The sequence below is a fragment of the Mus caroli genome, unplaced genomic scaffold (assembly GCF_978045245.1).
Source record: "Mus caroli unplaced genomic scaffold, Mus_caroli_1 scaffold_13, whole genome shotgun sequence".
Taxonomy (NCBI): Eukaryota; Metazoa; Chordata; class Mammalia; order Rodentia; family Muridae; genus Mus; species Mus caroli.
Genome location: NW_028227268.1, coordinates 6,639,694 through 6,664,014, shown reverse-complemented (window position 1 = coordinate 6,664,014; position 24,321 = coordinate 6,639,694). Strand labels below are relative to the sequence as shown.

General features: G+C 50.1%; 2 protein-coding genes and 3 non-coding genes across 8 annotated transcripts; 3 read left to right on the top strand and 2 right to left on the bottom strand.

Annotated features, from left to right (window-relative positions):
• Window positions 1–1,718: 1,718 nt before the first annotated feature.
• Window positions 1,719–1,791, top strand: Trnar-ccu (transfer RNA arginine (anticodon CCU)). Its single transcript has one exon. It is a non-coding gene; the product is annotated as a tRNA-Arg (tRNA).
• A 264-nt stretch (window positions 1,792–2,055) lies between these two features.
• Trnar-ccu (transfer RNA arginine (anticodon CCU)) lies at window positions 2,056–2,128 on the bottom strand. Its single transcript has one exon. It is a non-coding gene; the product is annotated as a tRNA-Arg (tRNA).
• A 402-nt stretch (window positions 2,129–2,530) lies between these two features.
• Trnar-ucg (transfer RNA arginine (anticodon UCG)) lies at window positions 2,531–2,603 on the top strand. The gene has a single exon. It is a non-coding gene; the product is annotated as a tRNA-Arg (tRNA).
• A 1,762-nt stretch (window positions 2,604–4,365) lies between these two features.
• Window positions 4,366–9,033, bottom strand: Atp5pd (ATP synthase peripheral stalk subunit d). 2 transcript variants are annotated; one of them, XM_021176728.3, is made up of 6 exons: window positions 8,793–9,033; window positions 7,278–7,408; window positions 6,519–6,615; window positions 5,539–5,610; window positions 4,685–4,747; window positions 4,366–4,549 (listed from the first exon to the last, which is right to left on the bottom strand). In XM_021176728.3, the coding sequence occupies exons 1-6, from the start codon at window positions 8,901–8,903 to the stop codon at window positions 4,418–4,420; spliced, it is 606 nt and encodes a 201-aa protein (XP_021032387.1). In that variant the 5' UTR covers window positions 8,904–9,033; the 3' UTR covers window positions 4,366–4,417. The 2 variants fall into 2 exon arrangements, with proteins under 2 accessions (XP_021032387.1, XP_021032386.1); XM_021176727.3 differs by lacking the exon at window positions 8,793–9,033 and adding an exon at window positions 8,491–8,770.
• A 38-nt stretch (window positions 9,034–9,071) lies between these two features.
• Window positions 9,072–20,423, top strand: Kctd2 (potassium channel tetramerization domain containing 2). Of its 3 annotated transcripts, none has more exons than XR_003838041.2 (7): window positions 9,072–9,410; window positions 10,909–11,017; window positions 13,372–13,463; window positions 16,344–16,439; window positions 18,424–18,549; window positions 19,010–19,149; window positions 19,436–20,423. XR_003838041.2 is itself a non-coding variant. In XM_029483842.2 (7 exons), the coding sequence occupies exons 1-7, from the start codon at window positions 9,072–9,074 to the stop codon at window positions 19,476–19,478; spliced, it is 855 nt and encodes a 284-aa protein (XP_029339702.1). In that variant the 3' UTR covers window positions 19,479–20,423. The 3 variants fall into 3 exon arrangements, 2 of the variants coding, with proteins under 2 accessions (XP_029339702.1, XP_021032385.1); XM_029483842.2 differs by having other exon boundaries at window positions 19,100–19,149; XM_021176726.3 differs by lacking the exon at window positions 19,010–19,149.
• The last annotated feature ends 3,898 nt before the right edge of the window (window positions 20,424–24,321 follow it).

The following is a 24,321-nucleotide window of genomic DNA, read 5'->3' as shown; positions in this document are numbered from 1 at the left end:
GGTATGCATGTCTGGAGGTCCGAGGACAACTCGTGGGCGTCAGTTCTCGTCCTCCGTCATGTAGGTCCCAAGGACCAATCAGGCTTGGCCACAAGCACCTATAACTGCTGAGCCATATCAGCAGCCCCTGAAGGTTGTTTATTATACACCCCCAACCCCCAAATGTATTTATTTTTAAAACCAAAAATGAAGGCCAAAGAACAAACCTCACTGTCTAGACTGCCATGAGTTAGATCCCTGGTAGCTACACGGTAGAGAGAACTGACTCAGGAGAGGTAGTTTCTGACCTCCACAAGCTCCATGAAACATTCATGTGCACACACAAATATAACTTAAATTTTCTTAATCAAATAAGCTTTGCCATGGTCAATTTCCCAGAGACTAACCAGAATTTGGATTCTACATTAGCTTAAAAATTGAGCATCATAGCCGGGCGTGGTGGCGCACGCCTTTAATCCCAGCACTCTGGAGGCAGAGGCAGGCGGATTTCTGAGTTCGAGGCCAGCCTGGTCTACAAAGTGAGTTCCAGGACAGCCAGGACTATACAGAGAAACCCTGTCTGGAAAAAAACCAAAAAAAGAAAAAAAAAGAAAAAAAAATTGAGCATCATTCGTGTCAAGCAAAGTCAGTTATCTATAGGAGGTAAAACATTGTGTTGGGTTGCATGGAAATGTGGTAAATTTGCTTTGTCATTTTATTCTGCTCCAGGATTCTGGCATGCAAGAGAATCCATGCCTAAAATGTAAACCTCCAAGCTGATGAGCTGTCACTGGACTTGGGTGGGGGTTTATAACAATTATTTCCACTATTAATCTTGTTAGCAGTTCCCCAGGTCATTGCTGATCCCAGCGGCTCCTCCTTCACAGCTTCCTACAATTGTCCAATCTCCACATTGCTCCAAATGCTTTCAAACTTCAGCTTTAGCTCCAAGCATGGTCCCCACTGCCCCCCCCCACCACCACCACCCCAGTTGCAGTGAAGTCAGCATTGAGAAACAGAGCAGGAAATTGTTAGGATTAACTACAGGGACCAATTATTCCACACGGACAAGCCATTCACTAAACAAATGCTTCCTGTGCTCAGTTACATAGTTGCATACACCATACATACCTCCTTTCAAGCCTCAGCCCTTTCCCAGACCCTCTCTACACCTACCACGAAGCCATTGCCAAGCTATACCTCCCAGACTGCTCAGCGCTTCCATCCCTCGGGTTCTCTTTTAAAGTGCGTTTTAACACTCCAATGCTAAGATAGCTGTCTCTTTTGGTTTGACGTTTTCCTCTCTTCCTGCTCTTTTGACGCCCGCCCTCCGGTGTATTGCGTATTTGCAAAGGACATACGTAGTGTCTGAATGTTTCTATCGTTACTGGAAGGATCGGGAAGATTTTCAGTGCTCATGTTTCAATACTGTCAATATTATGTCTGATATTTGTCGCCCTTTCTTGTTTCACTGTCAGTTCTTTAGGGGGGCGGAGGGAGGGGTAGAAAATTGACGCCCCGGAAACTTTCACGCATTCTGCGTCCGGATGAGCAGGCGACCTCAAGGCGCCCACTAAGCTCTACCTTGTGCGGGTTGTGCAGCTGAATAGCGCGGTCGTTTTAGTACAGGTCCCAGCTTCTCCCTGGGTCAACAACCAAAAACCGTCTTTAAATCGGACCATTTAGAGGTATAGTCGTGAGCCCATTAGGACGGAAAAGGCGACACCTACGTGCCGTGAGCCCCAGTGGCCTAATGGATAAGGCACTGGCCTCCTAAGCCAGGGATTGTGGGTTCGAGTCCCACCTGGGGTAAAGAAAGGGTCTGTTTTTTTGTTTTTTTGTTTTTTTTTACTTTATCCTAAGATAAATGGAGGCCACCCTAACCTTCAAAACTACGGGACGCGCATGCCCGGGATACGGAGGGCCTTAAAGAACTACTACAGCCTTGTGTAGAATACCATTTACAAACCGAGCTAAATGACTGGTCACAAATTGGACTTTGGTGAGAGCTAAACAAAGCCTGGTATAGCGGCAGGAAGTGCGCGCACGACTCTGTCTCCAAAATTAAGGGAACACCACCCCAGGTGGGACTCGAACCCACAATCCCTGGCTTAGGAGGCCAGTGCCTTATCCATTAGGCCACTGGGGCGCGATAAAAAACCATGTTCACGTGGTCCGTGATAGCGCGACGTGCTGACGTGGCCAACCCTATCCCGGAACAGTGACGGAGCGCCTCCGCTCTGGCGCTCTGGTCCGGACACAGATATCTGGCCGACCCGGAGAAAAGCCAGAAGACGACGCCCTACATCGAGGGGCTGCGAGACAGAAAAGAGTCGCAATCCAACCCGTGGGCACAGAGGCTGACCAGAGAGGACTCAAATTAGCCGAAGTCGGATGAGCTCCTCATCAAGCCACGTAGCTGCGCTACCCAACTCCCAAGCGCCGCTGCTCGGAAGTTACAGATGCCACAGACATCACCCGTTGTCTGTCGTCGGAGCAGCTCCTTTACTTCATCAAATAATACGTTCCGGTGAAGCTATTTGCTCAGGTAGACCGCGTGGCCTAATGGATAAGGCGTCTGACTTCGGATCAGAAGATTGAGGGTTCGAGTCCCTTCGTGGTCGGAATGTTTTCATTTGGATGGCATCTCTTTCAATAAATCTTAATTTTCAATTAGCATTGAGTTGCTTCCAGGTCTTAAATAGGAAAAAACTGTATCGGAAACACCTGTTGATATTACCCTTAGATATGTTGTTTCTTTCAGGTACATTTTTGTGATATCCATTGTCACCTTAACCTCCTGAATGCTGGGACTGTAGGCATGTGTCACCATGTCTGTCTGGTTTGTGGGTTTAAATCATGTATTTATGTGTCTATTTAACTCTTGAATGAAACAATCCAACAGGGAAAATGCCCAGCTTCAATCTCTCCTGCTGCTGAGCTGTTCCAGCAAGAGTCTATACCCTTGGATGCCTCCCAGCCAGGCTGGGGACCCAGAGCAGTGGAGAGTAGCTCTCACTCCGTGCTTCCATACAGTCCTCACAACCCTTACAGTGATGGAGGGGAGGGGTGGTGAAAAGGTTAGGTGGGTAGGCCACAGCAAGCTCTGCATTGCCAAGGTGGGAGGGTGTCACCAGGGGTGGGGCAAAAGGATGGCTTCCAGAGGTTGGCAAAGGTCTTTCTCATTCTCTCTCTCTTTTTTTTTTTTTTTTTAAGATTTATTTTATGTGTGTACATTGTAGCTGTCTTCAGACACACCACGGGCATCAATCCCATTACAGATGGCTGTGAGCCACCATGTGGTTGCTGGGAATTGAACTCAGAACCTCTTCAGTGCTCTTAACTGCCGAGCCATCTCTCCAGCCCTAGTCTATTTTAACTTAGCAGTTTCCTTCATAAAAATACATACATGTCTCCTCTATTTCCTGCTTCGGTATATGTTCCTTTAGCAAAAGATTTGCTTGCAGAAAGGGCTGGCCTCAATTTTACAGAAATTCACCTGCCTCTGCCTCCCTAGTGCTGGGGTTAGAGTTTACCCTAACACTTGGCTGTTTTGTTCTTTTTTTTTTAGTTTTGGTTTTTCAAAACAGGGTTTCTCTGTATAGCCCTGGCTGTCTTGGAACTCACTTTGTAGACCAGGCTGGCCTTGAACTCAGAAATCCACCTGCCTCTGCCTCCCCCAGCTTGTTTTCTTAGAAGTACAATAGCAGTAGTTTCTAGAGTTTTCTGAGGCAAGAACATTTAAGACTGATAATACAATGTCTCTTCTAAAGTGGCTCTTCCGCCACAGACAGGAGGTAGCAAAGAGGTCTGACCCCTGGAGCTCACATGTAGTTCTGCCTATAATGTTCACAACAGCAGCATACCACATGGAGTTACCCCTAAGTCATGGCCCTGGCACCCCACTGAGGAGCTATGGTTTCTTCGCCAGCCCCTACCCTACAGACTGGGACACCAGACTCAGCCAACCCCTGCAGCTAATTCTGGCCTGAGTCTGCAAACTCTCTCTCCCTCATGCTCTCCATACAGGACTTTAAACTACAGCAGTGAGATAGGGGTGCTTAGATATTTAGAAGCTTCCCAGGCTACGTCATTCTCACTACAACCCTGATGCTTGTGAGAACAGGAGAAGACTCAGCAATTGTGTACTGGTCACAGGTGATGTGTAAGGGCTGTCTCTCCCCATCACCTTAACTGGTTCTGTTTGTGTGTGTGAAGTAGGGGCCAGGACACACATGAAAGAGCACAGGACAATCTGCAAGAACTGGCCTCCCCATACTATGCCCTGCTGCTCCAGCTCCAGCAGTCTTAGTCAGCATTGATGTCCACATAATGCTTCTGGTGGGGCCCCCTCACAGTATTTATCTACTCAGAGACAATAGCCAGCACTATTTAAATGTTTTATTTCATGTCGGCCGGGGCTCCGTCCCAGGCTGCTTCATAGGTTCTCAATGGGCTGGTGGGGCCAGTACGGGTACTTCTTCTTGTCCAGCTTGGTTTCTGGGAAGACCTCATTCAAGTCATCAATGGTCATCTGGTCAAAGGGAATTATGTTCCTCATTTTCTCCAGCTACAAAGAGCAGAAACCTGTTAGCTATAGGAAATGGGCAAGGCCGCTGAGACCAGAACAAGAATCCAAGGAAGATCACTGCCATGCAGTGACAGAGACAACGGGTCCCAGAACGAGGCCATGGCTCATCCTCACCTGCTTCTCATACTCCTGGATCCTGAGCTGGGATCCAGACACAAACTCAGCACAGTTCTTCACCTTTAAGAGAAAGAAGAAACTGTCCTGAAGCCAAACTGTGTCCTGACCCCCGAGCGTGGGGGCTCAGTCTGCTCCTTTCCTGCTGCCATCTACAGAAGAGCAAGCTTGGCCCAGTCCCGAATGCTTTTGTTGAGGACAAGCGACACCTTTCAACACCCTCACAGCAGTCAGGCAGGAAAGCAGCTTAGGACTGACCACTCAACAGTCGAGGAAAGTCATGAGCTGCCCCCCACCCCACCCCCAACCCCACCCCCAGGTTCCAATTTAGCATGAGGTATTTTCAGACAAATAGGTATTCGAGAGCTGAGTGGTTATGTTCTAAAACTGATGTCCTGTTCTTAACAGACCTGTTGGGTGTAAGCACTGAGCCACTCAGATTTACAGAGCTCTGGCTGCCCTCTAACTCAGACATAGGGCATTAAAGTGCATGCCACCAGGCCTGGGCTTGCTGGCTTCTTTCATTCAGTATTATTTTTAGATTCATGTGGCTGCATTTACTAGCATTTCAGTCCTCTTGACTCTCACACTTTAGTCTTCAATTTAACTCGCTCTCTACCCTAGCTACTCAGAATTAAGGAAGCTGCAGGGTCTGACCATGGTGGCACTTGCTTATAATCCCCACCCTTGGGAGGCTGAAGCAGGGGGATCGCCATGAGTGTGAGGTTAACCAAGGTGACACAGTGACACCTTACAATAAAACAAACAAAAACCAAGAAAATTTTGGAGGGGGGAAAAAAACAAAAACAAAAAATTAAACAAGACAACCACAGAAATGCCCACCCGGTACTTACATCCTCCTTCTCCTCCTGGTCCACCAGGGCTGTGTATTTATCCTCAGGCACAGGAATCTTCAGGGCATTATACTATAAACAAGGACAGACACGTCACTCTTGTAGCCCAAAAGTCTGTAGGCTGAAAGCCTCTACTTCTTACAGACTACATGGGACACTCTCACTTCCTATGATCTCTGTGTGTGGTGGGGAGACTCGGAAGACCCCCTCCACCCATCACTAATCACACAGGACCCGCCCACATTTCCTTCTCATAACAAGCATCACTTTGTCTCCCCATCTCAAAAGGGCTCCCACACCCGATAACAGCCACTCAGCATCTTACAGTCTAAGACATTCTTTTTCACACAGAACCCTTGAGGGCTGACTGGTGGGAATCATATTTGCAAATGAGGTATTTAGTATTACAGCCCTGGCACTGTATATGCTAAGCCACACAGAGCAGGTCTTCTAGAAACATCTTCAAATAGTAAGCAAATGGACTCTGGATCCAGAGACATTGTATTATGTGCAGGTACCAAAAGAATACAGGTCACTGATGGGGCTGGAGAGACGGCTCAGCAGTTTTGTGTACTGGCTGCTCTTCCAGAGGACCTGGGTTCAATTCCCAGCACCCACATGGCAGCTCACTGCAGCCTGTGACTCTAACTCTGGAGCATACGGTACCACCAAGCTTCCTCTGGAATATCGCAGGAAAAACACCCAGAGACAGGAAACTCATCTTTTTAAGAGAAGAGGTTGGAGAAGGGGGTCGGGGGGAGAACTGTTAGTTTACAAGGAGGAGGCAGGTAAGAGACTAAAGGCCCTCCAAGTCCTTCAGCTCCTGGGAGCAAGGCTACCTGCACTGCCGAGTGACTGAACCCTGACTCTCTACAGGTGCTCACTAAATCCACCCCAGCCAGGGCCTTTGGCCAAACCCACTCCCCCGACCTGCCAGCCCCTTACAAGACAGACCTTTACTTGATTATCTGAAGGCTCACCTTCTTTTCAAAATCATCCACCAAGCCAGGCTTGGCCACATTGGCCCTGTAGTAAGCCCAGTCAATCGCAGGTGGTTTCTCCGACAGACTAGCCAACCTACTCGTATGGAAGAGGAAGTCAGCATTGTTATTCCTGGACTGGAATGAGCAAAAGACACAGCAACCTCCCATCCCTGACACACTGGAGTGTCAAGAGCACTTGTATCTGAAGGGCCACCACAAAAATGCCAGAAATGCTTTAATTTGCAAAACACATTGTTTCTTTCCTCTTGTCGGGCTATTAGAAATGCTTACCTCAGCCGGGCGTGGTGGCGCACGCCTTTGATCCCAGCACTCGGGAGGCAGAGGCAGGTGGATTTCTGAGTTCGAGGCCAGCCTGGTCTACAAAGTGAGTTCCAGGACAGCCAGGGCTATCAGAGAAACCCTGTCTCAAAAAACAAAAAAAAAAAAAAAACAAAAAAAAAAAAGAAATGCCTACCTCTTGTCGGACTATTAGAAATGCCTAGCTAGGGCTGGCAAGATGGCCAAGTGGGTAAAGGCGCTTGTTGCCAAACCTGAGGACCTGTATTTAATACCCAAGACTCATCACATAGTTGAAGGCAGAGAGCCAACCCCACAAGTTTTCCTTTTGATATGGCACACACAGCAGCAGATGCGAACTCATATGCTTACTAAATACTAAGTAGATGTGATAAATGTCAAAACATTGCTTCCAGGTTCAGCAATGGGATGGGGGGCTTCCTCTTACAGCATACTGACCTGGTGTGGAAGGTCTCATTCCAGGACTTCAGGGCATTTCCAATTGCCTTCTGGTTTTGGGGCATGATCTCCACAAAAGACATCCAATCAATGGTTTTTAGAGCAAGTTTACGCCCAGCCATCTTGGGATACTAGAAAACAAAACAGGTCAGCTTAAACAGTGCCTTTGGAGAGAACCCCTGAAGGAGACCATTCCAGAGAAATACAAGTCGTTAAGAGACGGATCGGCTCGAGCATTTGATGGGTATATATATGCAACAGATGAAAGAATTCGGATTTAAACCAGGAAAGAGGGCTAGGGATGTAGCTAGTTACTAGAATGCTTGCCTGGCATGGACAGAGCCCTGGGTTCCCTCTCCAGCACCAGAAACACTGAGGTAGAGGCAGAGAATCAAAGTTCAAGGCCACATGAGAGATATGAGAGCTTGTCTCAATACGTCAAAATAAAGCTCTACAACCCAGAATATAAACATGTTCTCTCCTACCAGGCTGCCCTTCCTCTATCCCAACTCATTTCTATTCTTTGCAGACACTGCTAAAGGAAGTCATAAGCTGCCCAAAGGCTGACTAAGCTACTGTGTTTTGGCCACTGACTCTCCACCACAACCCCGGCCGATCACTCGAACCGTCCTGCCCAGGTCATCCTGTCCACAGCACACATACCGTGCACTTTCAGAGGCATTTTTACACAAATGATACTGTGAAAAGAAAGTGACTGAAGTGGTCTTGAGACCAAAACAAGACGAGATACAGAAAATAACTATGAAGAGAGCCAACCGAAAAGTGGAAACCATCTACACAAGCTCTGAGTGGGGGATACCTTCCTATCGATCTAAGTTGTCAAATGCTGGTCTCTCTCCCTCCTTCCTTCCTTCCTTCCTTCCTTCCTCCTTCCTTCCTTCCTTCCTCAGTAAAGCTTACGTCTCTAAGAGGACAGAGACTAAGACAGTTGTCAAGTGAACTAAGGATGCCAGAGAACGAAGTGCACTGGAGAAAGCAGGAGTTATAGACTTTTTGTTATCTGATTCATCTCTAGCGCTGGTTGTTTCTCAGACAAATTGGCCAGCCTGCTCTTATAGAAACAGGTCATAAGCATAGAGAATGACCAATAGTTAAATTAGATCAATCGGTAAACCTCACGAGGAATCCTCCATTCGAAGGAAAGAACGTAGAGTTGAAGTCTGCTAGGTGTCTTGTCCTCTCTGAAACTTACCACCCTAACTCTGTGCCGCTTTCCCGACCCCTAAACTCCACTCCTGAGATCGCCACACCGTGTGAGACAAAAGTCTGTGAAAACATCTAAATTCACGGTGATTGGCTAAGTCACTGCCAGGCCCCAGGCTCGCCCCGCGGGGAAGCGAGCAGGGCAAAGCAGTGACCTCGGGCGCTCTGCCAGCGGGGCAGCTCGAAGACCCGACGTCCTCCGTGGAGCTGGAACAAGTGTGGAAGCGAGGTCTGGAATACAATACAAAAGAGTCCGTGGAGATCCGACCCAACACCTCAGACCCCACTCACCTTCACCGACCCCCGGCGGAGTGCTCTCTCTCTCCAGCAAGCAAGGAACGGAAGAGAGTCGCCGGAAGTTCTCTCCTCGGCCAATCCGAACGAGCAATAGGCGGGTCTCATGTCACACTTCAGCCAATGAGCATGGAGTTCCGTCCTTGGAAGGCGGGCGCAGCGCCTGCGCCGTCGGGGTCCCTTTTCCCCCTGCCCCACGCCCGCCGATGGGTCGGCCCGGCTCTCCCCGCCGAGGAGTCGGCCGGCCCGGCGGCGCGCGGGCAGCGGCGGCCCAAGATGGCGGAGCTGCAGCTGGACCCGGCAGTGGCGGGGCTGGGAGGGGGTGGCGGCAGTGCGATGGGCGACGGCGGCGGCTCGGGCCGCGGACCCCCCAGCCCTCGCCCTGCCGGCCCGACACCCCGCGGACACGGCCGCCAGCCCGCCGCCGTCGCGCAGCCGCTGGAGCCCGGGCCCGGACCTCCGGAGCGGACGGGAGGCGGCGGGGCGGCCCGCTGGGTCCGGCTCAACGTGGGCGGTACCTACTTCGTGACCACCAGACAGACCCTAGGCCGGGAGCCCAAGTCCTTCCTCTGCCGCCTGTGCTGCCAGGAGGACCCGGAGCTGGACTCCGACAAGGTGCGCCCCGCCCTCGGGCGCGCCCCCGGGTGTTGGGACCCATTCCAGGCTGGTGCTCCGATCTCTGGGACGCGTTTCCCTCCAGCGAGACCTGCAAACCCGGACTTGAGTCCACTCTCTCTCTCCGAGTTAGCACTGGCCACCTCAGAATGACCTCCCTTCCCAGTTCTGCCCCATCTTCAGGCACACTCCGGCTTCCCTTCGCACCCCGCTCTTTTCTCAGCTGCTCCTGCCTGGAGTTGTCTACCTGCACCCACGGGAGCCCCCTTCGTGCTCCTGTCACATTCCCTGCCCCTCCTGGGGACCACCCCTTCTCAGATCTGCATGAGTTTTTCTTTGGCTCCGGGACGGCCCCCTGCTGCTGGTGCCAGGTGCATTCAGAACTGGGTCAGGGTGAATGACCACATCTTGGTCACTTTCGGAGGACTCAGGTCCTGTTCCATCCCTGTGTAAAGTGGTATTAAACTCGGGGTTTAACGATAGCGTCCACTACTGAAGGCTGCAGGGAGTGCTTGTGGTGATACATCCTGTGGTGGTGATAAAATCCTGGTCCCAGACCTTGTATGCTGTAACAGTCACCGTTTCGGTACATTTTTGGAAGTAAATGCACTCCTTGGAAAGATGGGCTGATCCGTTAGGACCCAGAGAGTGTGTAGCGTCAAACACAGGGTTGAGCAGTGGCAAGACGTCATTCATTTCCAGTTTGAACCGTAACTTTTGCAGGTTCACCTTTGACTCTCAAACGCATCCATACCATAAAGCACTCCAATGGTTAGTAGACTTGCATAAACCCTTAATCAGTTTCATCTGTTCTCTGATACCAAATTGATGGGGACCCTAAGAGATTCCAGAACTCCTGTTTATAGGGAATTATTTTTATATACCCTAAATCTTCCTTATGGCCAACACAAGCCAGTTTCTTGTTTCTTTTACTGTAAAGATGAGTAGGATTAAAGTTGCTCTGAGCCAAGTCCTGGCAGTACCAAGCTTCCTCTGGGCACAGAGCTAGGGTGTGTGAGATTGCAGCTGCCAGTGCGGACTCCCACTGATGTTGGCCTTGGGCTCAGGAGAGCTGCCAATAGAATGGAGGTTTTCTCAGAATTAGGACTGTAGTCCAGGGGCAGTGAAGGAGTCAGAACGCTTAACACAGCTATGAGATCTCCTTCATCCCCTCCCTGTAGCTGGTACCCTACAGAAGAATGTTAACAGACTCTGGGTCTACCCAGTAAATAAAGGCCTGGGCAGTGGGAGTGACTGTGCATCTAAGACATCTGACCTGAAATGATCTTAAAGCCAGCCTCTGGTCAATAGTTTAAAATAAGCAAACTGTAGCAAAACCGGCTCAGTAAATAAATAAATAAATAAATAAATAAATAAATAAATAAATGGTTTTTAGCTGACAGAGTGACTGTTGCCTGAATGCCCCGGCGAATTAGGGAAATGCTATTTAGAAAATGTTGCTGAAGGTTCACAGTGCTTGGCTGTGCTCGGTTGACAGGACGAGACTGGAGCGTATCTGATTGACAGAGACCCTACCTACTTTGGTCCAATCCTAAACTACCTCCGCCATGGGAAACTCATCATTACCAAGGAGTTGGCAGAAGAAGGTAAGGCCACCTGGCTGGTTTCAGACTTGTGGTTGATTAGAGCTGCTTCGAGGACTTCCGGTTTGGTTTGGGATCGCCCCTGAGCTTGCGCAGGTGGGAGGGTTAGTGAAAGTAAGCAGATAGCCTCCAGCTCCCGGGCTTGTGCAAGCGCCTGGAAGGAGGCTGTGCAGAGCTGGGTCAGCTGTACTGCTGAGCCGACTTGCTCCGCTCGCAGAATCTGCTTTAGGCTTGTAAACCTGTGTCCCCATCACATGTGTCGTATTTGCTGGGGGTGAGTGCCTGAAGCGCCACGTCTTCGTCAGCCAGGTGTTTCATTTTTCCATTTTCCTTTGGACTTGTGAAAATAATGTTAATAAATGCCTGACCTCGTTTCCTAAGACTCTGGTCTCATGCTTCTCTGTGAAGTCGTGCAGCTGACCTGATTCACTCTCCAACTCACTCTGAGGCAGGCGTGTCGCAGGCTCCTTGTCATTGCACTTTGTAGGGCATTTGGATCGTAAGTGGGTCTAGGCTTCGATGTAAAAGGACTGCCTGGTCTCTGGAGGCATCCAGTGGAAATTTGGAGTCCTTTCCTAAATCCGGGCCCCTGATCTAGAACCCGTACCTTTGGCTAGCGAAGCTTGTACTGGCAACCCTCATTAGAGACGCGGCTCAGGAGCAGCTCCATTGCGTCGGGAAAGAGGAACTGTTCGTTCTTGCCCAGTCTCTGTCTCACGGTCCCTTCCCTGCTCACTCTTTCTCCCTGAAGGGAGTCTGTCTATAAATGCCCTTTTAAAACAAATCACACAGTGCAGTGGTGGCGCACATCTGTAATCCCAGCACTCAGGAGGCAGAAGCAAGTGGCCAGCCTGGTCTACAGAGAGAGTTCCAGGACAGCCAGGGCTACACAGAGAAACCCTGTGTGGAAAAAAAAATCATTTCAGATGCATACATAAGAAGTAGGAAAAGACGCAATAAATTCCACACACATTGTGTTATCTGGTAGCCTCTTAACAATCTTTTTACGTCTTTAATAAAAAAAAAAAAAAAAAAACCACCAGTAAACGTTGTTGAGCCAGCGAGGTGACTCGCCAGGTAATAGCTCTTGTTGCTGAGCCTGACAACCCGAGTTCAGTCCCTGTCACACCCATGGTAGGAGGAAAGGATCGATCGCAGCAAATTGTCCTCTGACCTCCTTTTCACCCACACCGCAAATGGATAAACGTGGTTTCCTTTGTTTTTCTGAGACAGAGCCTCAGTCTGTAGTGCTGGCTGACCTTGAACTCACAGAGTCTGCTGCTGCTGAGATTAAAGGCATTAAAGCCACCACACCTGACAAAAATAAATATTTGACAAAAATAATTTTGAAAACAGTTTATTTTGAAATAATTTTGGGCTTAGAAAAAGAAAGCATGACTAATACAAAGTTTCCTTTACCAAGATTAACCAGTTTTGATCATTTATTTGGTTTTGTTTTTTTTTTGTTTTTTTAAATCACTGAACTTTGTCTCCTGGGCACTTCTATCCCCTACCTCTCCTCCCTCATTCTCCTAAGAGGTTTTACTTCTGAGTTGTTTGAGGATAGATTTTGAATTTCGTTCCTTAATAATTCTCAGCCAGGCGTGGTGGTGCATGCTTTTAATCCCAGCACTTGGGAGGCAGAGGCAGGCAGGTTTCTGAGTTCGAGGCCAGCCTGGTCTACAGAGTGAGTTCGAGGACAGCCAGGGCTACACAGAGAAATCCTGTCTCAAAAAATAATAATGATAATAATTCTCTGTGTTACTCTAAAACCAGAACCTTGGCATGATCCTCCTTAATGTTCATTAGAGCATTTTTTTTTCCTAGCGCGGGGGCAGACATCCGATAATTACTCTATCTAAAAATCTTTGATTTTGTTTACCATGAGAGGAGTCACTGATTGCCCCCCCCCCCACACACACACACACATACACGTTTGTTATTAGTTAAGGATCAAACCTTGCTAGGCAAGATTTCTGCCACTGCCCAGCCTGACTGAAATAATTATCCTATTAAACGTGTAAGTTAATATACATGTCCCTATCAATTTGCCCGTTTTAGAGAAAACAAGAAAAGGCTGCAGGGTTGGGAACAGTCCCGTGTGGCAGGTTCCAGGAACAGGTGACAGGGACATAGTGAGCAGGATGGGTGAGACAGGAGGGTGCACCCTGTGTTTGATTCCCCTCAGTGTGAACTCTTGGGCAAGCCCTGGAGAGCAGAGTCAGATTTCTTACGTTTCCTAGGCTGAAGGGGAGATGAGATTTGTGTTGGAAAATGCAGTACTTGGAAGGCAAGCCTTGCCTTGCTGTTCCCCCTGGGCTCACACCTCTCTGACCACAGCCTGGTCCTTCTTCTAGGTGTGCTGGAGGAAGCAGAGTTTTACAATATCGCATCTCTCGTGCGGCTGGTTAAGGAAAGGATACGAGACAATGAGAACAGAACTTCACAAGTAAGATGTGTGGAACTGCTAAGGACAAAACCTGTCCAGGCAGCTGTCTGTCTGTGATGTGAAAAGGATGCCCTGCCCTCCGGGCTGGAGGGCCAGGCTGGTTCAGAATGGGAACTGAGTAGCAGAGCAGACAGAGCAGCCCCAGCCCTTCAGGATAGTGGTAGTGTTCAACAATGGCTGTGGGAAAGGCCCAGCCAGGTCTTGCACTCCCCTGCCTCAGCTTCCCTAGTGCTGGGTTGCAGCCCAGAGAGCTCGTTCTTACTGGGGGAGCCTCTGAGTCCCTCAGAGGAAGCCCACAGTCTCACCTGCACCCGCCCTCCAGCTGCTACAAGCCACTCAGAAGCGTCTGAGCCGTGCTGTGGAGAACGCCATGTTCAGCCTCATTCTCTCACAGCTTTGGGTTTTTATACCGACTTAGATGTGATAATGAAAGTGCCTCCTGTAAGGCGGGCAGACAGTGGGGCAAACTCCAGCTTCTCCCAGCCCTTCATCAGTGCTGAGCCCTTCCTTCTGTGGGGTGGGAGCCCTTGGGATTTTGTAACAGGAGAGGATCTTTGCTCCCAAGAACTTGGGAGTCTAGCAAGAGAGAAAAGACTGTCTCTTCTTTGTGTAAGAACAGCCATAGCTGTCCGTCTGTCTGTCTGATGACACTGTGCTGACTTCCCATTAAAGAAAGGGCAATCAGAGCTGCTCAGCCACTCCTCTGAGGCGTTTGCAAAGACGGAGGCTTACTCTGTCTGCTAGAAGGCTTCTTGTTGATGTCCACAGTAGACTTCTACTTGGTAGATGGGAAGCAGGACCCTGTGCTCTACTCCTGGCCATCTTACATCCCCAGGGCATCTTGCCTTGTAGATATTTAGTAATAGAGGTCTTGGAAGTCTAGCTTTATCCCCAGTTTCCCACAATCTAAAATAAAAGAGTGCTTAGTAGAAGTTTTATGGTACCCTCAATTGTGTAATCTGAAGCCACCCGAATCCTGGAGCCTGAGTGCTCTGCATTCCTGGCCATTAGTTGATCCCTTGAGAGCATCCTAGGGTTTCTATTTGATGGCAGCAGTTAACTGAATTAGCCCTCCAGGCTCGGAGGCTTCAGCACCGATACCCAGTTGGAAGCGTTCTTGTTCTAGGAATGTCAGGACCTTTTATGTTGATCTTCCATCTGTCCTTTTCATGAAGAGAACTCTGAGAAATGGGATGATATTAATATTGAAAGGTGCCCTCTTTCCTGTCTATGTGCTTCTCAGATTCAGTTGGTTGGCTGTGTAGATTTCTAGATCTTACCTCTTTGAACTTGTGCACTGCCAGATGTACATGGCAGGTGTTCGAGCAGAGCCCAAGGTGTGGGGTCTCTAAGACCGTGTTTGCCGTGGTCTCTTCTCTCTCTCTCGGTGTCTGACAGGTTTCTAAGTACTTTTCTGTTCATGTATGTTTGTTTATTTATTTGGTAGTTAGTCTTGATTCTTTTTGGAGCACAGGAGGATTGACTCTGGAAGAGGAAAAAGAGAGCCAACGGCAGCTTAGATCCTAGGGACTTTGCCCACTCTGGCCAATATCACAGATTTTGGGATGCCCTGATTGCTTCCAAAATGTATAGGCAAATAAATGGCTAGAACCAAAGGGGTTGTCAGTGGATTGTCTGTATTTACAAAGAAGGGCGCTCCTGTCTTAGAGCTGTGTTGTAGTCATTGTCCTCTGGTTTATGGTTGTGCCTCTCAGTGTGTCTAGGGTGGAAGCCAGGGTCACACAGTACTAGACAGTGACTCCACTGCTGAGCCACATCCCCAGCCCCAAAAGACACTTTTTATGTTTCTTAGTGTTTTGACATGTAGCCTCTTTGTACAGCCCCAGCTCTCCTGGACTCTCCACTCTCCTGTTTTAGCTTTCTGAGTGTTCCACACCCGCCACAGTTACTCAGGAAATCCTAGGCCGTAGAGAAGCTAGGCAGGAATGCAGACAGAAAATAAATGTTTCTTTCTTGTTGTCTCACACCTCTGTAACAGGAATACACTGTTAGACCCTGGCAGCTTCCTGGCAGCCTCAGCAAAGGGGAACTAATGAGTATCTGTAGAATGTGCTTTCTTCTTGATATGAAAATGGATTAATACGGAGTTGCCATTGGCAGGCAGCAGGCTGTAGTCCCAACACATGGGAAATGAAAGCAGGGTAGAATCAGGAGTTTGAGCCCAGGTTGGGATATAGAGTGAATTCCAGGACATTTTCGACAGATGTGCCAGGTGTGATAGTGCATGCTGTTAGCCCAGTGCTTGGGAGGCAGAGGAAGATGAATCTTGAGTTCAAGGCCAATGTGTTCTACATAATGAGTTCCAGGACAGCTACGACTACATAGTGAGACCCTGTCTCAAAAAGAAAACAGTATGAGGCTGAACAGCTGGCTCAGTGGGTAAGAGTCCCTGCTGGACTGGCTAAGGACCTGTGTTGAATGTCTTACAGCCACCTGTAACTTCAGCTCCAGGGAGTCCTACATCTTCATAGGTCTTCTACGGACACCCACAAACACATGCCATACACATACATACACATAAATAAAAATAGCTTTTCCAAAAGGTAATTGCCATAACCATTTACATTCAGTCTGGAGCACCAAAATTACATTGTGTATTTTAGCCTCTAAGTAACATATAAAAAGTGACTCTCCTATTGTCACACGAGCTGTCCGTCTGGAGCCCAGGCTTATGGCATGCTTTGGTTCGTGTCTGTTGCCTTGCTTTCTGTTCTTGTAGCTGGTGAGCTTTCCTGCACCCCATCGTGCTGTTTGGAGAGTGAGGTAGTGGGTGGTCTGAGAACCCACCCCCAGGCAACTGTGGGCGGTGGGTCCTGCAGGGGCCCCCACGATGCTGACCTAGTCGGCCTGTTGTTGCAGGGCCCCGTGAAGCACGTGTACAGGGTCCTGCAGTGTCAAGAGGAAGAGCTCACGCAGATGGTCTCCACTATGTCTGACGGCTGGAAATTTGAACAGGTATGTTGCTCAAAGAGAAACAACCCCAGCACCTCATCTCAGGGAGTCACAGCCAGCCAGGCAGTAGCCCCAGGGTGGAGGTGGGTGAGCTGTGTGATCCCATTTTCATTTCAAAGTTAGGAAAAGAGCTCCTTGGTGTGCATTGCTCGCTCAGTGCTGTGACGGGCAGGCGGCTGGGGAGGGCTGGGAAGAGGACTGTGGCTTTTCTGGCTTCACATCCGGAATCGGAACTTGGCAGTGCCGGTGTGTCATGAAAGACTGAGAAGTGCCTCCTTTTGCTTGTCTTTGCCTCAGAGATTTCCTGTCAGAAGTGCTCTGCTGACTCCATTCTGTTAGTCCTAAAGAAGGCTGGCTTCAACGGGAGCCGTATAATTCTGGGTGTGTGCACCGCAGTGTGCTGGGGGGGATCAGACACATGAGTGTGCACGTGTGCATCGTAGTGTGCTGGGGATCAGACCCACGAGTGTGCAGGGTCATTTCCCAGCATTCTCTTTCCCTTCCTGTGCCTTGTGCTTAGAATGGGGGTTATTTGAACAGAAAGCCCCTGAGAATCTGGATTTACCACTTTCTTCCATTAGGTGGCAGCCTAGTGCATCTCCTGTTGCCTCAGCCCTGGGTCCAGAGCGTGCGTGCGAGAAGGGAGTGAGCTTTTGTCTGGAGGTGACTGCGTTTATGTGGCGCTGCAGAGCCAGCTGGCCTGGCACCAGAAGGTCACTGAAGGAACAAAAGCCACAGCTTGTCTCAAGGCTGTCACTTTATAGCTAGAGGGAGAGGTCCCTCTCTCCCTTCAGGATCAGTCCCACTGTCACATGGGTCCCTCTTCCCAGTCAGCTGTGGGTGGCCAAATGCTGCACAACGTTTATAGTCACGGCCGTTTTTCCTGGAGCATAATCTGAAGCAGAAGTTATTTTTATAAATTATATGTAAAAAATTAAAGTAAAAATAGATGCGTGACTTTTCTTTGTGAAGGTGATAGATGGTTTTTAATGTGACTTTTATGTTATCACAGTCCTGGGGTTCGAACCTGTGGCCTCATGCAGTGCAGGCACGTGCCCTGCTAATGAGCTGTGCTTCTAGTCCTGAAGTGGCGATGTCCTAAGGGAGAGTGAAGTCTATTCTTATTGTCTCCAAGGTGTAGATGATGAAGGGGAGTGTGGGGCACCCCAGTCTTGCGACAGGAGTACCCCGGCTTGAGGCTGTGAGTGCTTACGAGGCTGCATTCGCTCTCTGCCGGGCTCCTCTGTGTGCACTTCAACTTTAGAGTTAAGTGCTGGATTGTGTCTCCAAGAAGGTTAAGAATACCATGGCTTGCCGGGCGTGGTGGCGCATGCCTTTAATCCCAGCATTCGGGAGGCAGAGGCAGGTGGATTTCTGAGTTCGAGGCCAGCCTGGTTTACAGAGTGAGTTCCAGGACAGCCAGGGCTACACAGAGAAACCCTGTCTCGAAAAACCATAAAAAAAAAAAAAAGAATACCATGGCTTGTGTCTTTTGGTGGCCACAGACAGAGTGGTTCTCTTGGTACTGCCATGTCTCTGTGTTCAGTTCTCTTGTCTAGAGCAAGTACGAGTGGGAGCAGGTGGGGCTGAGGAGGGCTCATTTGCTTGGTGGTGTACCTCAGAGGACACAGGCAGTGACTACATTAATGACGCTCCTGATGCCTTTGGGATGGTGTCGGGTGCTTGGTTGAGGGGAAGAGGATAGAACTCAGACCCATCTTCTTCATGATTGGATTCTCCTCCCTAGATTGGGATCCGTTTAATCCCCTGGGCCTTGGTTACCTCAGAGAATGTTTATCCTCTGAAGGATAAAGCTACAAAGCCCAGTTGAGGGAGGGGAGGGTCCTGTGGCAAGGAAGTTGGTTTGGTTTGGTTTGGTTTTGTGGGGGTGTTTGTTTGTTTGTTTGTTTGTTTGTTTTGCCCTTGAGTGTTCTTAGGTCCTGGCTGTATGGTTGCAGAGTCATCCACTATCTTTGTGTTTTGTCAGTTAATCAGCATCGGCTCCTCCTATAACTATGGAAATGAAGACCAGGCAGAGTTCCTCTGTGTTGTCTCCAGAGAACTAAATAACTCTACCAATGGCATCGTCATCGAGCCGAGCGAAAAGGCCAAGGTAGGACACTGCCTCCTCCTCCTCCCCCAGCTCCCTCCAGCTTTGCCAGGCTGCTGCTGGCTTTCTTCCACTCCTTCTGCAGCTACGAGCTTCCTCTCAGCACACTCTGTTAGAGGCTGGATTTAAATCAGGATTTGTTGGGTCTGGGGAGGTGGCAGGCATAGCCAGACTGGTGAGCTCCAGCTTCAGTGAGAGCCCTCGTCCCCAAGGGAAAACAAAAGGAGGTGGAGAGTGACAGAGTGACAGAGCAGAGGCGCCGTTTCCACTCTGGCCACCACCCTGCATGCACACCCACACACGTGCACACTTATGCCACACTCGTAAAACTGATGGGGGCTGAGCCTGGACCAGGGCAGGTTTGTATCCTGTCAGGATGCTGAAGGCTCTTGTTTGTGTCTAGACTCAAGTAGTGTTTGCCTTGCTCCTTGACAATCCATTCCTCCCTTCTCTTCCCACACAGTGCCCTGCAGACACACACTACACACTTGTGAAGAACCTGTGTGCTGACTGTGAACCGCTTTCTCTAACTTGGAAAACTTTGCTCTAACAGCACAGATCCTCCCGGTCATCTGTACCTGGCAAGAGAACCATTGCACTCAGGTACCCATTGAGCAGAGGCTCCGAGCCTGCCTCGCTAGATGGGCTGACGACAGACTGTATGCTGTCCACAGGGCCCAGAGGAAGCAACTACAGGAGGTTTTAAATCATTTGTAAATTGTTCACTGTCATCAGCTTTCCTGTGACTTAACTCCCTGCAGCCATCTGGTGCTGGAGACCCAGCCTTGCCCAGGTTGTGTACAGCTCCACCCCTGAGCTGCACCCCGACCCCAGGGGCCTTGGCTCCCAACAGTTACTCAGGTGACTCTGTCTTCCCCCATCCACTTAGATTCTTCAGGAGAGAGGCTCTCGAATGTAAGCGGACAATCTGAAGTTTCAGAACCCTGAAGGCAAGAGAGCAATCGGCCCAGCAGCTGCGACGGGAGATCCTGCACCTGTACAGTAACCGAGCTACTGCAAAGCAAAGCTGCGCCTGGTCCCGAGAAGTGGTGTCCGGCCGGCCAAGCCAGAGGAGCCCCACCGCCTGGATGAAGACAGTGCGCCTCTGGCTGCACGGTCCCTTTTCAGAAACCTGCTTTTGTTTTCTAGCCAGTGTTAGAACAGACCTTCACAACAGCATCTGGGATGGGTCCCTGGCTGGAGCTTGTGGGGAATTGGGGGGAAAGGAGTAAGGTCTAGCTCCCTGGAACAGTCTAAATGCTTTTCTAAAAGCCGGAGCTGAGGAAGAAGGCTTGTCCTGAGCTGTGCCTGGTCTCAGCCTGCGTGCGCCATGATGGACATGAGCAGCTGCTTGGACCATTCTTCCCTGACCTAGGCATTCTGAGGTTGGCAGGGGATTCCGTGTTAGTGTGGTGGACCGAAGTTCTGGGTACAGAATAAAGTTGCCAAAGGACCCACAATCCTATGAACAGAGCCTCAGGGGCAGGAGGATAAGGTGTCCTGTAGTGTGGTTGGAGCGTGGAAGTTGCTGTTCCTGGTCCCACAAGTGGATCACCTGGTGTCTCTCTCAGCCGGGTCCCTCGTAGCCCATCCTCACCCAGAGGTTTGAGGCTGCGGCATCCTAAGCCGTGCTGGATGACCCTCGAAACTGAGCAGTCAGTGTAGCTGCTTCTGCAGCCTTTTCTTACCTGGCTGACCCCGTCTTCCTCCCCCAGCTTCGTGAACTGGACCAAAGAGGAAGGACTTTGTGGGCCTCTGTAACGGCTTGGGGTGAGGAAGGCTGTTCTGTGGACGCTGCCAAATGTGTCATATTGTCATAGCTAAAAGTGGTGGTGTGTTTGTGATTGTCTCTTGAACATGCGCTGACTGATAGGTGATACTTGTGTCTCTCCATTTTTTCGACAATCTAGCTCTTCAGCATCATCGTCCCTCGCTCTGTGTGTGTGTGTGTGTGTGTGTGTGTGTGTGTGTGTGTGTGTGTGTGTGTTCACTCACGTGGTGGCAGTCTGTGCACTTCCTCCATCTCCTGGGCAGGAGATGCTGCTGGCAGGCAGGGATCTATGCCTCTATGAAGGGTACTGCAAAGCCTCTTGAGGCCGTCAGTCTGGAACTCACTACATTCTCCTCTCCTATGGAAGACAGAGGGGCCAGGGTCTCGTCTGTTTATCCTAGACAACTTTAAACTGACACGTGACACAAGACAGGTAAGGCTGTCTCTGGATTGACCCAGGCCAAGCATTCATGGCACCTTCAACACCAGAGAGTTTTCTGCATTTGATGGGTGCGGTGGCTATTGCCTTTCATCCGAGTACCTGCGAAGCAGAGGTAGGCAGATCTCTGCAAGTTCAAGGACAGCCTGGTCTACATAGAGACCCTGTCTCAAAAGGGGGAGATATGAAATCTATGCATCCGCCGGGCGTGGTGGCGCACACCTTTAATCCCAGCACTCGGGAGGCAGAGGCAGGCGGATTTCTGAGTTCAAGGCCAGCCTGGTCTACAAAGTGAGTGCCAGGACAGCCAGGGCTACACAGAGAAACCCTGTCTCGAAAAAAAAAAAAAAAAAGAAATCTATGCATCCATTCTGTAGCACAGCGGCTACCCACGGGCTCCACCACGGCGACTTCTGGAAAGGCAGCATTGCATGTCAGCTGTCTCCTCACGTGGCTGACCGTGCCCAGCTGGCTCCCTGTTCTCCAAGAGTCATCACTTCTCTATAGAAGTGCACCCGTTCAGGCCCCCTGTTGTCACCTCGGGAGTCCAGTGGCTGTAACATTTTATCAGCCACACCGTATTAGATGGTCTGCCTTCAGAAGTGGCTCCCCCCTTCCAAAGGAGGTGTCGATTCTATCGACTTTCAGAAAAACAGAAAAGGTGGGTGGGTATATTCAAGGAAACTGAAGGGATGGGGGCAAGCTGCTCTGTCCAAATAGCTAGAGCTTAGAAAAGGGAGCTTTGACCCCACCTACAAGTGATGTCAAGTTGGGGGACGAAGCAGTGGATTCATTTGGAGCCGCTTGTTCCCTCACCTTGGGGGAGCCCCCTTATCCCTCTGCTTTTCTGGGACCACACCAAGTGGTCTGGACCGACACACTGCTTCCATGTTCAGCAAGGGGTGCGGAGGGTTAGGGGGCAGGCAGTACAGGCATGGGACAGACATGGGGCAGACATGGGGCATCAGTCTTGCACCTGTTAAGTGTTCTCATCACTGAACATTCCAGAAAGCTCCAGCTAGTTCTGTACAAAGGACACTGCTGAGCCTCAAGCCTAGACGCAGAGCCAGGCATTCACGGCCCTCTTGTCCTGGACGGTGGGTCGTCGCTTCCCGAGCTTTGCCTAGTGTGGTTTTAATAGTCCTGTGCTCCAGGCAACAGGGGGCTCACAGCTTTCCTTGAACCGCTCCGCTTCCGTGCTAGAGTCTGGCTGATCACTGCAGATGGAGGTCTCTGTCTCATGGTGATGTCCGGAGACCTACATGCCCCCCTGTTCTTAGAACTGTCAAATGGGAGTGTCTTTCTGCATTTTTCTTTGTCCCACCCAGGTCTTTTTCCTCTGGTGTCCTTGGTGGTGATGGGCCCAGCTACCTCTCAAGTGACTCCATTTCTCAGTTACTTCTTGGCTGTCAGCAAGGTGTAGGAAGGGAGTGATAAGAGATGCTAAGGAAGTAGGCCAAAGGGACACCCACACCTTCCAGTAAGGCCTTCGTTCCATGTCTCTGGGACCATGCCAGTCACTCTCCCATGCCCTTCGTAACTGGCTGCTCATGTGTCTGAACAAAGTCTGAAGTGTTGTGAGTTTTTGTCAATAAAGATAAGCAACAGCACTGGGCCTTGGACCGTGTGTGCTTTTGCTAGCTCCTGGCTCCAGTGGTCATCTTGTGATGACCTGGCTGCTTTCAGCAAACAAGTCTCCTGTACCTGCTCTGGAGTACATCTTAGAGCACTGTTAGAACTGCCAGAGGCTTGCAGGGCCCTCTCCCTCCTCCCTTTCATCTCACTGGAGCTGAAAAGCCCCCAGGAGTGCTGAGGACAGAGCTGGACGAATAAGGGAGGGGCTCCTGAAGAGAAATGACCAGGTGCCCATTTTGTACCCGGCAGAGGCAGGTTGAGGAGCAGGTGGGGAGGCTCAAGGAACCAGGCGACAGATGTTGATCACAGGCTGGCATTAAGGGAAGCCTTTAAAGGCCTTGTGGGGGCTGCAGCAGGGAAGAGGGGGAAATCTACGCAAATAAGTGGACAGGCTGGCCAGTCCCAGAGTCACTCCAGTGGCAACCTGTTAGTGCAGTTTCCTGGGGCTGAGCACCACAGCCACAGAGCTGGGTTCAGTGGCCCTTCCCTGGGTGGGAAGAGGTTGAACATGCAACCCGCATGCAGTGTCGGGGGGTACTGTGAAGGGGCACTCAGCACTGTTGTCCCCAGGCTTGGTGAGGCCGGAAATACCACAGTGAACCAGCGCTACCTCAGAGCCAGCTGTTGGCACCAGGGAATGAGGCTGTCACTGGCGGGAAGCAAACAGGATCTCTTAAGCAGCTTGGTCTTCATGTGGATCTCCCAACAACCGAGGCAGGGGGCTTACCCTAACTCTGGTCTGCCTCTGGATCCTCCGTGGGAGAGAATGGACCTAGTTCTGCAGTGACTTGGGGTGCCAGGGTGGGTTGTTTCCCTGGGTGGGACCTCTCCCTTCTCAGAAATGAAGGGGATCAGGAAGGGGACAGGTGAGGAGAGGCTACAGGGGCTGCGATTGGGATGTAGGCTGAAAAAAAAAATGAAAAAAAGAAAAAACCCTCACTATTCCCAGCATGCTGGTCAGGAGGCTCCCAACTCCCAGACCTCTTCTGACCAAACCCACACTATCCCCTAAATAGGTAGTTCTTGTTCAGATTTCCCCCATTGTCTAAACACTTGGGGGCTTTTTAAAGTATTTTGTTTTTATGTGTGTGAGTGCTCTGGCCGCTTGTATGTCTGCCCAGCACGTGTCTGGCTTTCAGACAGGAGCAGCCGACTCCCTGGAGATGGAGTTACAGGCAGTTGTGAGCTACCACAAAGGAGCTGGAAATTGAACCTGGGTCCTCTGGAAAAGCAGCCAGTGCTCTAACCACTGAGCGAGCATTCTCTCCAGCTCTACTTTAAGCCAAAAATCTGATGTTCTCACACCAAATTCCAGTTTTAACTTTTTTTTCTTTGACATTTTGTTTTTTTGTTTGTTTGTTTGGTTGGTTGGTTTTTTTTTTTTTTTTTTTTTTTTTGGTTTTTTGAGACAGGGTTTCTCTGTGTAGCCCTGGCTGTCCTGGCACTCACTTTGTAGACCAGGCTGGCCTCGAACTCAGAAATCCGCCTGCCTCTGCCTCCCGAGTGCTGGGATTAAAGGCGTGCGCCACCACGCCCGGCTTTCCTTGACATTTTATGTATTTTACGGATGCACAAGTGTGTATGCTATGGCCGCACATGAGCCATCTGTGGGATACAGTGACAAACTCGGGTCACCAGGACCTTTACCCGAAGTCCATCTCACAGGTCCTCATAACTCCCGCCCCTTAAGGTCTAAGTGAGGGCATATGACTGTGATCCCTACCCTTTGGAAAGAGAGGCAGGAGGAAAGGTCAAATGTGGGTTTGTTTCTTGGGACAGGGCGTGAGGTAACCCAGGCTGGCCTCTAACTTACTGTGTCACTGACAATGACCTCGAGCGACCCCAGAAGCAGCTCCTGCTTCCATTTCACAAGTGCAGAGATGACTGACAGGCTTGTGCTGCTGTGCCCAGCTTCCTGCTGCTGGGGCAC